Raw genomic sequence first — 15,641 nt, forward strand, 5'->3', positions numbered from 1 at the left:
TTTCCCTGTTCACCAGGATGTGCTCCAGGCACACCCCAGCCATGGAGGGCTCTTCATGGCCCAAACACTAAAAACTCTCCTTTGTGGCTTTCAAATTAACCCCCAGAAGACTCTGGGATTGAGAGCTGCTTTGCAAGACATAAAATAGCCTGGAACTAAGAGGATAACAAGTGGCAAAATACAGATTAAGTGACACCGAGGCTTTTACTTATTGACCTGGGCTGCTGTCAGACTTTCATCTTTGTGCTTCTCCTAATTAAAAACAAACACATATTGAGTATGTGTATATTAAAATCATAGCAAAGAGAGATTCTTGTGTGTGTCAGACATGATCACCCAGCAGAATGGGGATTATCAGTGCTCAGGGTGGGAACAGGGAGGTGCCAAGAGCACAGCAGCTCAATTCACATTTGGGAAAGGCAGCACAGGATGACAGGAGCCCTTTAAAGCAGCTTTCACACAGCCAAACTCTTCAGGATTGGCTTGGAGTGCCTTCCACACATCCCTGCTGCCAGAGTGGGTGCCCCAGCTCCAGAACATGGATTTAACAGCAGTTTTTTTAGTGCTTTTTAAGGGAAGGGATCCCCTCAGTGCAGTTTCCTTCCAGCCTCCCATCTCCATCCTCCCACAGAGTTGACAATCCCAGATCTCACACCAGTTGTTCCTTTCATGAGGATTTTGTGCTGTTTCAAAAACTGCCTCTTCCATTCCAACCACCCTGCCTGCTTATCCAGGGCTTCTCTTATTTATTGTACTAAATGAGTGATGAATGTATGTTCTAAAATAGAATTATTTGTCCTGATTGCAGTCATAACTGCACCTTGGTGGGTGAGAGCTGTCAGAAAGAACAGGATGAATTTTTCTGACAACAGAGGAGTCTCTTCCATTCAAAGGGGAATTTGGATGTTATTTAATCAGAACTCAGTGACACAAGAACTGGATGACAAAGAAGTACAAATTAAACATTCTGTCAGTTCAAAACCAGCAACCTGATGAACAGAATAATTTCTCCCATGGAAAAGGGCTGAAAATCTGAGTGCTTCAGCCCATTGCATGACACTGAGTCACACCAAAATGACACATGAAAAAGGCAACCAACACCTATGCTGGAGCAGAAAAAACATTTCCAGCTAAATGAAGGAAATCAATGAGGTGTCCCCTGAGTCAGAGAGACAGAAATGTGGGATTTACAGGCTGTACCATGGTGCTGTTCAATGTGATAGCTTCAAAAATATATATGTATCAAATAAATTTAAATGCATATGATCATACTAGAGAACTGAGAAAATCCAAAGTACTGCTATTTGTTCACTCCTCAGGTGCAAGACAAATTCTTATCTCTGAAACTGCCTTTTTAGGAACAAAGGCCAGTTATTTTGGCAGCTTTCAAATAAAATTATTCCTATTTCTGATTTAAGTGAGATGGAACAAAATTTGATTAAAAGCAGCAAGTGTGTGCAACTTCCTGTAACTTTAAAATTTCATTTCTAATTATGTGTTGAGAAATGTAATTAAAATCATCTGCACACCAAAACAAATGTTATTTACAAACAAAAAATTAGTATTCCTTTGTTTCCCTGATAGCCTGGCTCATTAAGCAAATTGAAATGGAGTCACTGATGCTTTGCAGTGAAATGGGGGCTGTTTCTAAATCAAAGGGAATAACTTTCCCTATTTTTATCACTGCCATTTTTCATGGCTCTGACATAATGCCCAAGAAGTTGGATGGGAAGCAGAGTGTGAGGTAAGGCTGGGGAGGGGGTCAGAGCTTTGTGCCAGGAGATCCAGCAGGACTGAGAAATTCCTCACTGCACCAGTGAGTGGCACAAATCACTTTGCCTTTCACAACAGAAGAAAGTGGAAACCTTTCCCTTTTTCTCTGTATGGTGGTGTTTGCCTCAAACATGATTTCACTTCCTGGTCCTTCCAAAGGCAACCATTCTCCCAGGAAAAATATTAAGAATATTTTTCTCAGTGTTTTACACATTCAGCTGCGTTAAAAATAATTCTGTACTGAATTTCTTGCTCTTTGCAGTGACCTGATTAGGCTGAAATTACTTCCAAGTGCTCAAGCACTTCCATTTTCCTTAGTTTTGCATCTGTTGGATGAGATTCCTACACTGTGGTAAATCACAAGAGAATTCAGTAAAATTTGATTTTATCTAGAGGTCCAAATATAATTGTGACATGAACCTTCCAATTCTGTGGACAATAATCACATCAGCTACATGTATTTCTGGAATTCACTGGAAAACTCAATCCCAGCTCTGACACAATGGGACCAGTGACAGGGATATCAAAACTAGAAGTGAAAATAACAATAAAAATGAAATACAATCTACTAAAACAGTAGCTGTTAAATTTAAATTTTTTTTTTCAATTCCAAACCTCAGTTTCAGTATAAATAATCTTTCAGTGAAAAGCCCAGTAAAAACTGTTCTGAAAGTTTCCATTTCAAAGCATAAAAAAGAGCAGATCTCAGTTTGATACAGGTCAAGATCTTTCCCAGAGCTGAACTCCAGAACATTCAGAGGGTTGGGGGTTTTTTTCCACATTCCTCTTTCTCTGCCTTGTCTAGCAGACCTCAGAATATTCAGTGGTTTTCTGTAACCTCAATGTCTCCTGCAGCCTTTCATGTAATGCAAATAAATTACCTGCTCATAAACTCCTGATTTGATGATGCATTTTCATTTCAGATGGTCAGAAAGGAGTTTGAATGGCCATATTTAAATCCAAGAGGATAAAAGGGTGTAATGCTTTATTCCACTCATTGGGGGATTAAAATCCACACTGACACCAGTGAGGAAAATCCACATAAAACACAACCAGACTGCTCAAATCCCTGACACCCCCACAACAACTCCCTTTTCCCAGGGATCCTCAGGATGGAATGGATGCCTGCATTACACTGATACATCAAGAGTTGTTTATCAACCTTTTGTTTTTAAATTTAATTTAAAAACCAGCTGTTCCTTCTTTTACCTGAACACAGACATAAGGAAGCACTTCTTTTCTGGAGACAATTCCTTAGTTACCACATGCCAGGAATATTATTTATTCTACTGGAGAAGTAAATTAAGAGGTAACACTTATTTTTGAAACAAATATTATTTTCTCAACTCTCTCAGTAGTTTTACAACCCACTATAAAGACCAAAAATAAACCCAGTATTACCAGCCAGCCGCTTCAGAAGATTTTTTTTTTTTTTTTTTTTAGCTTGCTTGGTAGCAAACTTCTACAGAAGTGTTGTAGCCTCAGCATTATTATCTCATAAAAATAACACCCCAGTGTCCTTGTACACAACATTTTACATCACAGCACAGCAAGCAGAGAACAGATGAGCTCAGAGAAGGAATTTCTCTCCCTGAGCCGAACGCAGCAGAGCAGGGAGGTTCAATGAATGACTTTGTCAACTCAGACAGGGATTTTTTTTTTAAGATGTGCAGGACAAGAAGCACCTTTACTCACAGTGTGTGACTCCAGCCAGGGTCTGGTAGAAGGTTGGGGTGTCACTGTCATCAGTGAGGGTGACATAGACTCCCCCTGAGAGCAGCCACCGTGAGAAGGTGAAAGCATCTTTGTTGTGCAGCAGCCAAACCCTGAACTTCTCATAGTTCACCTTCTCACCCTGCAAGGAAAACCAGAAAATGGGAGCTGTTATTCTCACTGCCAGTAAACAGCAACCATCCAGCTGTATGAACAAAAAAATTGGGACAATCTCCTAGAAAAATAAGTGCTAATGTAATTTTTCTGCTTGGAGCCATGCCTGTTTTTCCCTTTCCTTTTGAAACAGCAATGGGAGGGAAATTAACTTTCAGTTCTCTCTGCATTTCAGCCACCTACTCAATGTGGCCTTTGGAAACTCATTTACTCTGAACCTCAGGTGAAAGGGATGAAAAGAAAAATGGTTACTTACAATTCAAAACAGCAGAGGTTATTTTGATGAATTTGAATGTATTATTATAGATACCAACTCTGCTGCAGCAAAAAAAACAGGTGCTGTAAAATCATAAACATTCTGTTCTATCTGTGCAGGTATACAAACAACATAGAAAATCAGATTTAGGAATAATTAATGCTGTGATTAATTACTGCAGGAAAATGTGGACTTTTTAGCCCCTACTGACCAAAACCCACAGTGGAGCATAAATGTGAATATGACATTGCCAGGATCTCCTCACCCTGTGTCTCCTGAAATTCCCTGCTCAGGAATACATAAAAACTCCACATTCACACAATTTCACTGCTGTTTAAACCATTTATTTGAATCCTTGCCAAGCTGTGGCCATGAAACCATAGGGATCAGCAGACTAATTTCTACAGGACCTACAAAACTACCTCAAATAAAAGCAAACCCATTATCAGTAGACAAACTCATTATATGGAGATTCTCATCTCCAGGGGAAACAAACAGGGGTCTGCAAAGTGGAAGAGGTTTCAAGTCATTGATTATTTAAACTCCCCTCATATCACAGACCATTAAACTTCACTGAATTACATCTCTACAGAATCCAACAATTTGCATTTGGCCGTGGACTATCTGCAGGTGCCAAGTGCAGAAAATTGAAAATTCACTATATTCCCTTTGCCAGGCTGCTGCAATGGTTCATCACCAGCACTGCTGAAACATTTGCTTCCTATTCCCATTGCAGGGGGTTGTTTCAGCTCCAGATACTCATTCTTTTTATGCCTCTTTTTTCTAGAGTAAAGAGTTTTATATTTTCATCCAACAAATCACAAACTGGTTTGGGTTGGAAGGGACATTAAAGCCCATCCAGTGCCACCCCTGGACCCCTTGGACAGTTCCAGGGCTGGGGCAGCCACAGCTGCTCTGGGCACCTTGTGCCAGGGCCTCACCACCCTCACTTTGATTTCTTATTCTTTCATTTCTCAGAAACTTTGGATCAAGAGAAAAGAACATTTTCTTAGCCCTGTTCCACCCTTTTCCTCTATTTTTTGCTCTTTGTAAAGGCAGCAAGAGGTGGGTCATTAAAACTCCAGCTTTCCCTGGAAGGACAATGAGGAGAGACAGAAAAACTTTGGGCAGGAGGAAGAAAACATTTGAGGCAAGCAATGATTTCAGCTGAACTCTGATGGAACTTGAGCAATGCAGTTATCACTGGATTTTTTCCCTTTATTTCAGAAACAAAAGGAAAACTCAGATATATTCAAAAGCTTCTATTTCTAGCTGAGTACATGCAATAATTCTGATGAACAGAAGTACCTACAAACATCACCCTTGAAATCAAACCCATCCTCCATAAGGCAGGCAGGAAGGCCCACAGCAGGAACATTAAACTTTCTCTCTCCAGCAATGACCATGGATGATTAAGAGCCCAGTAAATCCTGCTGAGTGGGTTATTACACTATTTTCATTTTAAAAGAAAAATCAATATGCAGCATTTTCTTAAACAGGAAAATGCTCTGAAGCCCAGATTGATACTCATCTTCCTGCAAGGCTTCATAAAGTATTTCTGGATTTCTTGGACAGAGTGCAATTAACTTGTAGGGTGCAATTCATCACACCACACTGATGGGAAATTCTAAATAGGAAATGGCACTGTGGGTCAGCTCCAGAAGCTGCAGTGGACTCAGGTTTATGATTCCAGCCAGGACTCAGGAATGCAATCACTGCCTCCAGAGCCAACAGGACACCAGGGCCAAGCACAGTCTGGCTCAGGCAGTGCCCACAACCAGAGTCATCTCCAACACTGAACAATAAAATCTGAAGTAATTTAGTAAACTGATAGCCACAAATCAAGCTTCCAGTCAATCTGGTCAATCCTTTTGTCAGAGGAATGGACAATGATGTCTCCATTTTGCTGGTCTCAGTCCTGTGAGAACAAACTAAGCAAAAAACCCTGAAAATTCATCAGGATCCCTGGAGTCAGAAAATCATCTATGAATATGGCTAAGTACCAATGCCCTGGTTTAGAGGAAGCTCCAGATTATATCTCTCAAACAACCTAAAGCATAATTAAATGTTGTAGCTCCTGGTAGGAACAATAATACAAAAGCATTAATATAAAATCATTATTTTGAAGCAGCCATAGCTGTCAGGCATTTTTAAATCCAGGGTGCAGATTTTCTTTCTTCTCAGCTCTGTGTTCTAGATTTCTTCCCTGATTGCAATAAAACGTTCACACTAATGACTAAGTTCCCACCAGCAATATTAATATTTAAATTTACCTGGTGACATGATTACCATTGGGCAATGATCTGTTTCCAAGCAGTGAAACAGGAGCACAGAGAATGCTGCATTTTTACACCAAACATTGTTCCCATCAATACAAATTACACATAATACCACAAAACAAAAAAATATGAGCTTTTACCTCATTTAAACAAGGTCAATTTGTTCCCATATGTGCTTGAGCATGAAAAAGAAGCTACTTAATGGAATCTTGACTTTTTTGTAAATGCAGCAGGAGAAAAGGTGCCTGACATACCTCAGAGAAGCATTTCTTGAGTGACTCTGGGACTTTCCCATCAACCACATGCAGCATCTTCTCCATCTCTTCACGGACAACATAACTCCCAGATTCATTAGAGAAGAGGCTGAAAATATCTGAGGAAATAAAAATATGTGTAAACACCTATGGCAGTGATATTTTTCAAATATAAAGTTTATAATTGGCTGAGAATGTCAAAAGCTGTGCAGCAACTAAAGGACTAAAAACTTAGGTTAATCCAAGTTCAATACAGGTCCACAAGGTTTAGGTCAAGATCTTCCTTTTCTTTTACCATTGTAATCAAAAGGAAAATTAATATTACCAAGTCAGATTAACAGAGAAGACAAAACAACAGAAGTCAGTAGGCAGATGCTTTCTTTCTTTCTTTTTTTTTTTTTTTTTTAAAATCAATGCCATCCTCCTTCCTCTGCCCACATACAGAGACCATCAGGCTTTCTGTAGGATCCCAACACTGACACTCATGATGACTTGGCAAATATTTAATGTTCATGAATATAGAAAACAAAAATGCACTCAAAAAACCACAGCTAAAAATGCTTCAAAAATCCTGCCTTCACTGTAAAATGGTCACATTTGACACTCACAATCCACTGTCTCATTGTTAAGTTACATCACTCACATTTTGTTTTCTCCTCCTCTCTGCCTCTTGTGAGTAGAACTAATCCAACTATCAAGTTATTGAAGTGTAGCCCTTTGGATATTCCTCCAAATGAACAGTAGATAACCTAGAAGAATAAAATAGAGAAGTTAACCAAAAATAGAGAAGTTAACCAGGGCAAACAGAGATGTCAGAAGTTAAACCAGCAGCTTATACTGATGCTCTATCTTCTATCATACAGCTAAATACACTTCAATTATTAATTGTGTTCCCCTTTTGTAGCTCTTCTGTTCATAAACAGCCTTGACTTAGTGAAGCACAGCTACAAGCAATTTAAAACTCCACTTAGAGCCCTCCAGTGAAGGCACTTCTCACTTGCTCATGGTGTTATTTCCCCAACTTTCTTTATCAGGGCTGAAATCTCCTCCAGGCTGGGCTGTGCTAATCTCAAAGGCATCAAGGGGATGCAGCAGGAATCCCCAAAACCAGGCTGGCAGCAGAGAGGGGAACACCAGAGCCCTGTGAGTCACTGCACCATCACAGGGTGGTTTCCACTACAAGTCAAAATTAAGCCAGGACTGGGAGTGCCTGAACCAAACCAGTCCTGGACTGGCAAGGTCAGAGCTGGTCAAGCCACACAGTGCTGTGGTGGCAGGAGGGTGATAAGGGAACAGCTCCAGAGCAGATTTACTGCTGCAGCCACCTCAGCAGTGCTGTGTGACCTGCAGAAATCCTCTCCTTATGCACCCACCCATCCCTCCCCTCTGCACTATCAAACCTGCCTGCAGCCATGGTTTTGTCAATCAGTGTAGAAGAACAGGATCTAATTTTTCACAAACATCCTGACTCTCACTTCCAGCCCACTCAGACACAGTGTTACCCAAATACTTTCATTTCCAGAGGGGGCTCAGATCAGCCTCTTCTGTCACTAAACTTTAATCCATTTACAAATGCTTGAAGGGCTGAATGATTAAAACTGAATTTGTGCTTTATTTGGACACAACAATGGTACAAGGCTTCAAGGCAGAGATTTGAATTCCACACTTTTTATGTCTAATCCTTGTGTCTTCACCAGATGCCTTCAAGGCTACACTGCCCACGTGAGCAATTTGCCTTCATATTACACTGGAATCATGATTTTTTAAAAATATCCAGCTAAAAACATCCACTCACTCCTGCTGAACTTTGTACATCTCAGCTGCAATACCAGATGAGCACCAAATATTACATTTATACATGATTTCAACACAAGAGATAAAGAGAGGAAAGGAATTCTATGGATAATGTCCAATGTATCAGTATTTAATATATGTAATTACAAGCACAGGCAGCTGGCAGTGCTTGGAATTGAGCTGCTTAATCACTCCTTGGGAAGGATTTATAAACACTGAACAGTCATGTAACACATCATTTTTAAGGAAGGAACTCCACAATTTTTCACATTGGTGTTGCATTTGGAAAACTTCTAATAACATGCACCATCAAAAGATGATGCAATTTTGTTTCCCAAAATTACTTAATGCTGTTGCACTTCACTTAAAACAGCCACACCCAGGCAGAATCCCAGCAATTTGCATTTCAGAATGGAAAATTTACTATCATTATATGGCACATAGTACTTTTTAAAAATAAAATTTAAGCCACGTTCTGTTCCATGGGCAACTGAAGAATATAGAAGATTTAAAAAGCAAAGCTGTGCTCATGCTTCCCACCACTTTTCCTGCAGTTCAACAACACAGACACATCTCTAAATTTCCTTTTATTAATATCTTCAACTCCATTCTCCCAAGAGATCCTCCCAGAACATTACTGTCCTGAACATTTAAAAAATGGTTTGTGTGCAGGACAATCACCCAAATGGTTGGACCCAAGTCCCACTTGTTTCAGTTCTTTGTTTTATGTCCCATTTATAACTTTTTAATTTAACAGATTCCTGAAGGCCTCCCACTCCTCAGATGTGAAAAACTTTTATTCACAAGATGCAGAGCACACAGCCCAGCAACCTGAGGCTCCCAATGATCTGGTTTAGTGACTGAAAGGCTCCAAACTCAGGGTTTTTTAGCTGCCTAATGACTTTGCCTGCCTCTCCCCATCCTGCAATCAGGAATTACAAAGCATTCCTTGACTCAAATCCCAATTTTGGCCCAATTTACAGTTTTCAAGCTACTGCACTGCCTGAGTATGAATGCTACATCATAATTTGTACTCGAATTTTGAGATGAGTTCTGATGAGAAGCCATCAAAAACCAATTAGGAGTCTTCCATTAATTTTATTTCACCACCTGGAAACCAAGAACTGCTCTATAACCATCATGAGTGTTAAAAGAAATAATCATCACCAAAATTGTGTCTTTAAGGACAGATTTTTAAAAAAAAAATAAAATAAAAACCAGTCAGCAGACATTTGAAACCCCAGAATCTCCATTTGTGGCCAAATCAATAATTTAATCCTTAATACTGACATAAAAATGATATAAAAGTACAAGTTAACACAGAACATAAAATTCTCAATATTTTATACTATTTCAAACTAATCATACATTGTGAAAGACACTTTTTTTTTTTTTAATCTTAGGGGTTATCAATTCTCAAAGCATCCAGAAAACACCCAAAAATTCATACTGAACAGACTTTAAGCTCTGCATAAATCAGACCCCTCCTTTTGAACTTCAAATTTTCCTGCTAAGTTTTAAACACCCACATAAAAACCAACTGTTTACAGAAGTAAAGCAGTGTCATCCTCTCTGCCAACACTTAGGAAAAACAGAGGGGGAAAAGAAGAATGGAGAAAAGATTAAGCTCAGGAAAAGAAACTCTGCCAGAGTGTAAAACCTTCAGCAATGCAACACTTCAGCACTCACATTATCTAAATAAAACTGAGAGACTTGCTGCTGCCTCTGAGGTCAACAGCTCTGAGTGAGGGTGCCAAAAATAGAACTGTGACTAGAAATGACAAGGAGCAAGAGATCATTTGAAAGGTCTGGCTAATCTTTGTCTCTCTACCAATAATATTTTGATATTCCTCTCAAGAATGGGGTAACTCTATAAAAGAAAATAACTTGGTAAACATGCACGTGTGTAGGTTGGTATTATGACTTTTTTTAGATGTATAATACATGGTTATATGTTTATATCCATGTTATAAATTTTGATTCTGGTTGTTTTCCAGCTCATTTATACATTTATTATATACAAATTTATTTTTAAGAGCTTGTAAAGATTTATCTTTAGAAAACAAAGTAACAGCCAATGGAATATCAAAAAAACCAAGAGCAAGTGCATCTCTGGAGTAAATAAAATCTGTCATTATGGTCTTGTTACAAATTCCACATCTTTTAATTGCCCAAATTTACACCTGGATATTCAGGTTTACTTCAAATTCATCTAGCAGGTATTAATAGAGTTGGGAGCAGATCTCAGCCCAGCACATCCCAACCAACATCCAATCTGGAAAACCATTTTCAGGCACAGAAAGTGCATTGTGATGCTGCATAAAAAATGGGAAGCAATTCAATCAACTCTATAAACATTTGTGTGTGCCCAGCACCATCCAGCTGCTCATTACCCACTGCTTTTGGCTTCCCAGGAAAACAGCAATTCCCAACTCACCTCTGCAACTTTGGGGGGGACCCCATCACCCAGAACTTCCCTGATGAAGCACTGCTGGGTCATATAATAGGAGAGGCCACAAGTTCTCTTGAAAGCATCTTTGAGCCTCTTCAGTTCTATGTCTGTAACTGAGAACAGAGGAAAGAAAAAAAAAATTGGTTAATAAAGATGTTATAGAAAGGTAAAAGATTAAGGAATCTCAAAATCCTCCACTCCTTATGTTTATCTTTACAATAAAAAGACAGGAAGAAATTAAATGCATGATTTCCTCTAAATAGTGGGAAAATGAGATCTAATAATCTAATCTTGCTTGAAAAGAGAAAAGGAAAGCAGATCTGTGGTTACCATCAATGTGAACAACAGCTCACTGCCTAAGTTTTCTGACTACAATAGTGGATTGTAATTTGTTCTAAATTCAGCTCCATTCTTGTCACACAAAGGAAAATAAAGCAGCTTTATGATCAATTTTGCATTGCATGTAAGCCAGGGAAATTATCTGCAACCAACAGTGGTGAATATTATTAAGAGCAGCTCCAACAGCATTTTTCAAGCAGTTTCATCTATTAACCAGTCTGTTTTTCTGTATTAAAACAAATAAAATACTTTATCACCACTACAACTTCATGAGACAGTGCAGTGTGGTGTAATTTAACAGGAATAAAATGTTGGACTACATGTAATTCTTCACCCAAGATTCCCTTGCACAGCCAAAATCTGCTTGCCAGCTACACCTGCTCCAACCTGTTCACAACTGTAAAGGTGGAAAATGTGATGACATCCCATGGATGCTGGCCTGGGAGCTCACTGGAAAGCAGTGCTGCCTTCACATTTTACAAGCACAAAACAACTTTCTAAGAAAGTCTTTAAGAAGGGAAGGATCTTGTGGAACAAAACAAGCACTTTGCCCAAAGCCAAGCTGCAGGGAATGGCACAGGATCCCCTGGAAGGTCCTGAGTGGTGCAGAAAAAAGCAATTTACCATGCAAAAACCCAGGGAAATGATGCTGCACAGGGAGCTGTGGCACTGTATTTATAGCAAGGCTTTTTCCTTCCCCTGCTATCACCAGCCAGACAAAACAACACTGCCATGGCCAAAGGCTTGTCGAGCTTTTTGTCAGCCAAAATAAAACAGAGCACTTGAGGGCTTAATCCAGCACTCAGTAAAATGTCTACTTTTCAGTTAATTCATTCATCAAAAGCAAAAATCAATCCTTAAAAGTAAATCACATTAAAACATTCCTCCTTAATTTTAATCCGAGTCAACGCTGAAACAGATGTTGGTTCCACTTAACAATGGTGTAAAAACAGAAAATGGATTATGTTTCCTCTCAAATTTTATTACAGATTCTGAGTACTTCTGACCATAAAGAAAAAAAAAAATCCAAGTATCTAAGAGATAAAGCTCAAGTGTGACCCACACTACACCAGAGCTATCAATTAGCACAGTGGTGATTATCATTAGCACATATCTTGTTTTACTAAAACGAGCCTGCTTTAATTACAAGGCAGAAGACTGTTGGTCTCATACTGTTACCTGGCTTATAAAGTGTTTAAATTCCATTATTTCACATTAACATCCAGCCAGAGTCACTGTGTGCCTTTCCAGGTGATGCTTTAATGAACACTCAGACAAGGAGGAAATGAAGAGAAGTGCTTCACCTCCCATCACCTTTAAGCACAACAAATCTTCAGCCAGCAGGGACAACTCCCCACATTTAATGAGTGCTGGGATTGCTCAGGGATCATGGAAAGGGGAAGCTACTGGCTTTGTAATTTTGGCAAAGCAAACAACCTGGATGCTAGATTAAACTCAACAACAGTTTGGGGATGAAAATATTCTCATTTATTGCAGCTTTTACATGACTGCACACACAGAGATATGTTTAACAAAAATAAACACTGTTCTGGATTCTTCTCCTGCTCTGTTAATTTTTTGATCTCCCCACCATTTAATCCAATCTGGTTTGGGTTATTTGGTGAAAGTTTCTACACAAAAACAGCATTTGCTAAGCTGATGCTTACAGTACCCCTGACTGCCCAGTGCTCAGGAGGAGGAAAATCCCAAATAAAGGTATTTTCCATAAGCCATGGGAGGGACTGGAGTGCCAGCCAAGGTGAGGAGAAGGTTGGGAACAAGACTTGCCAAGCAATACTCCCAAGATCTCCAAAAAGAGCTGCACTATCAGTGTATTTAACAGGAGTGATAAGTTGACACTGTCACTCCATGTTACATTTCAAAAGCAAGTTATTATTGCCAGAGCCCACTCAGTATTACTGTTTGCATGCAGAACCTACAAAAAAAGGTCATGGAATAACAGGAAAGGTAATTACTTCCATTCCTTCCCCAGGAGCCATTAAAATGACTGATGCTGGCCATTTAAAATCATCTGCAAAGCTTTGTAAAGATAAGTTCATTATACATTTAGATCCAAGCACATGAAAATACAACTGAAATGAGCAGAGTATAAATCAAAGATATTATCAATGTTTACTACGAGTCTGGGAGGCAAAATATTTGAATACAAAATCCCAATGCCAAAGCACCAATTATTCAACAGAGATAGAACATGATGGTGTGTTGAGAGGAAATAAAACTAAGTCTTCAATTATTAAAGGAACATTTCTAGAAGCAATACATCTATTACTATAATAATAACAGAAATTAGAACACTCACATCCCCAGAAGCTGCTTTTTTTCCTCTCAATTCCACACGCCCAACACACAGGAAGCATCACAGAACACAGAGGGGTTTTTCATCCAGCCTAGCTGACAAACCTGTTTCCTACACTGACTGAAGTCCTTTCATTAGGAATCTTCATTTTTTCCAAAGGCACAGATTGCCCAAACACTTCCAGGAGCCAGTTGTCTACAAACACCTCTGAGAAGAGCATTCACAAGCTGCTGTCATTAGACACAGGAGACAGACACCACACTATGGGGTGCACCCTTGTTGTATTCACAGCCTGACAGGGGAAAACAGACACTGACAACTTCCCAGGATGAGTTTGTGGCAGTGAACACAGCAAAAAAACCATCTTCACATCCCACCTGCCAACAACAGGTGGCACAACCTCAGAATTATTGCAGGGAGAGAGACTCCATTGGAACTGCACCTTTAATTCTTCACACCTCCCCAGCACAGTGTGACCTTTCGACTGTGAGCTTGATTCAAGGTAACAAAACCAAGTTTCAATAATTAGATACTGTGTAATAATTCCATAAAAATCTATCTGCCTACTTCCAAAGGTGGAACAAAGTGCCAGGCTGTCACTGTGGCTGTGCTAACTTTGCTAACACAAAGCTCCTGTGCCACCTCAGCTGGAGGCTTTCCAGGAGAGCTGCAGACAGTGGAACAGGAGATTAGTGCTGCATCCAACTCTCCAGGGAATATTCCAGCTCCAGTTTGTTTAATAAAGTTTAAATGAAACCACGCAACCTCAGCTAAAAATGTCACCCGGCTTAAAGTAATTGTAACAAACCCTCAGCTCACCAACTGCTGAGGGTATTTTTAGTTTCCCAGTGTTACTTAAACTTTAGGCTGTTTATATGGATGTATTAATCCACATTTTTTTTGTTTTCATTCCCATCTATCCAGGTAATGAAATGTGTGTGCCTTCCAAAACTGGCCCATGCTGGAAACCACCACGTTCTGCTCTGCTTTCACTTTTGTCTCCAAGTCATCCTGGAGTTTTCCTTTTGGACTAAAACTGAATCTGAAACTCAGATTATGCAAATCCAGCCCTAAAACCTCGTTTTGTCACCTCTATAAAACAACTCAAACTAAGCTGGAGGAAATCAACCCTTCCAGTGGAGCTTTACAAGTTTTGCTGCCACATTCTCCATTCATTTTAGAATCTCTTATTCATTTGAATTTTTTTTTTTTTTCCACATCCTGTAGCCCACCCCAACCTTCTTGACTTTTACCTGGGAAGATTCTAAAACACTCAGTGAGCAATGCAGGGTTTGGGGTATGGCACCACCTCTGTCCTCTCCAAAAATCACACTGAAAGGACAATTTTTGGCAGTAAATACCTTATTCAGCAAAAGCTGCTCTGCTGTTACCAGGCTGCTAGAGAAAATTAGTAAGAGTCATCATAAAAATATAACTGCATGGCTAAATACAAGTAATATTGATATTTTTGCTTTTGTTTTGGAAAAAGAGAGAGGAGAAAATGGTTACATCAAAGCCAATTCTTCACTAATCAAAGTAGCTACACTGCATATTCTGTGATACATCTTCAGAGGCCTCTGAATCTGAGCTAAGGTTTGCAAAAATTACCTCAATAGTGTTTTAAGAAGGAACTTAAAATCTTCCTTAATTATGTATATATTTAATGATGTAATTATTGAACATAAGGAATATAAGAACTGCTAGAGTCTCTGCTTAATAAAAGGAGTGGTTGGTCAGGCCTAGTGGAGTTATTACAGAAAAAAATATTATACACTTTTACCTGTGATACATGCATCAAGAGCAAACACAATAAATGCATTTAAAATTCCTATTTTATATTTATTTGCAGAGTCAGGCCAGCCACAAAAACACCTTACAATGCTTTTCCTCCCCCTCCTTCAAAATTACAGCACACTGATGTAAAATGGTGAGAAACTGAGACCCAAACCACAGCTTTCCAAAGCAGCCACTTGTCTGATGGAGCAAAGGTGATGAATAAAAGCATTTGAACTCTTAATATTGCCTGAGACATCCAGGCAAGAGCCACTTAACCTCTCCATGTCTTGTCTCAGCACTGAAATGGAGACAAATTCCAGCCTGCATCAGACAGATGTGTGATAAATGAGCTAAGATATTGTGTAAAAGCATTACAAGCTACTACTAAAAAGCTGATTTAATCAGTGGAAAGGGCTGAACTCCAGGTGTTTAATGAGGGAAGGTGGAATTAATCTGTCCTGGCTACTATTAAGTGACCAATTAACATCAGGTAGAACTAATTGGATACAGAAAC

General features: G+C 39.3%; 1 protein-coding gene across 5 annotated transcripts in view; it reads right to left on the bottom strand.

Moving 5' to 3' along the window:
- USP32 (ubiquitin specific peptidase 32) overlaps positions 1 to 15,641 on the bottom strand; it is a 61,876-nt gene that overhangs the window by 32,055 nt on the left and 14,180 nt on the right. For all 5 annotated transcript variants that reach the window (XM_079325174.1, XM_079325173.1, XM_079325172.1 and 2 more), the window contains exons 2-5: positions 10,681 to 10,808; positions 7,093 to 7,198; positions 6,450 to 6,568; positions 3,469 to 3,628 (exon numbers count right to left, since the gene is read on the bottom strand). In XM_079325174.1, the coding sequence (XP_079181300.1) occupies positions 3,469 to 3,628; positions 6,450 to 6,568; positions 7,093 to 7,198; positions 10,681 to 10,808 (513 nt within the window). The remainder of the gene's footprint in view (positions 1 to 3,468; positions 3,629 to 6,449; positions 6,569 to 7,092; positions 7,199 to 10,680; positions 10,809 to 15,641) is intronic.

Source organism: Erithacus rubecula (genome assembly GCF_903797595.1).
Source record: "Erithacus rubecula genome assembly, chromosome: 22".
In the NCBI taxonomy this organism is placed as follows: domain Eukaryota; kingdom Metazoa; phylum Chordata; class Aves; order Passeriformes; family Muscicapidae; genus Erithacus; species Erithacus rubecula.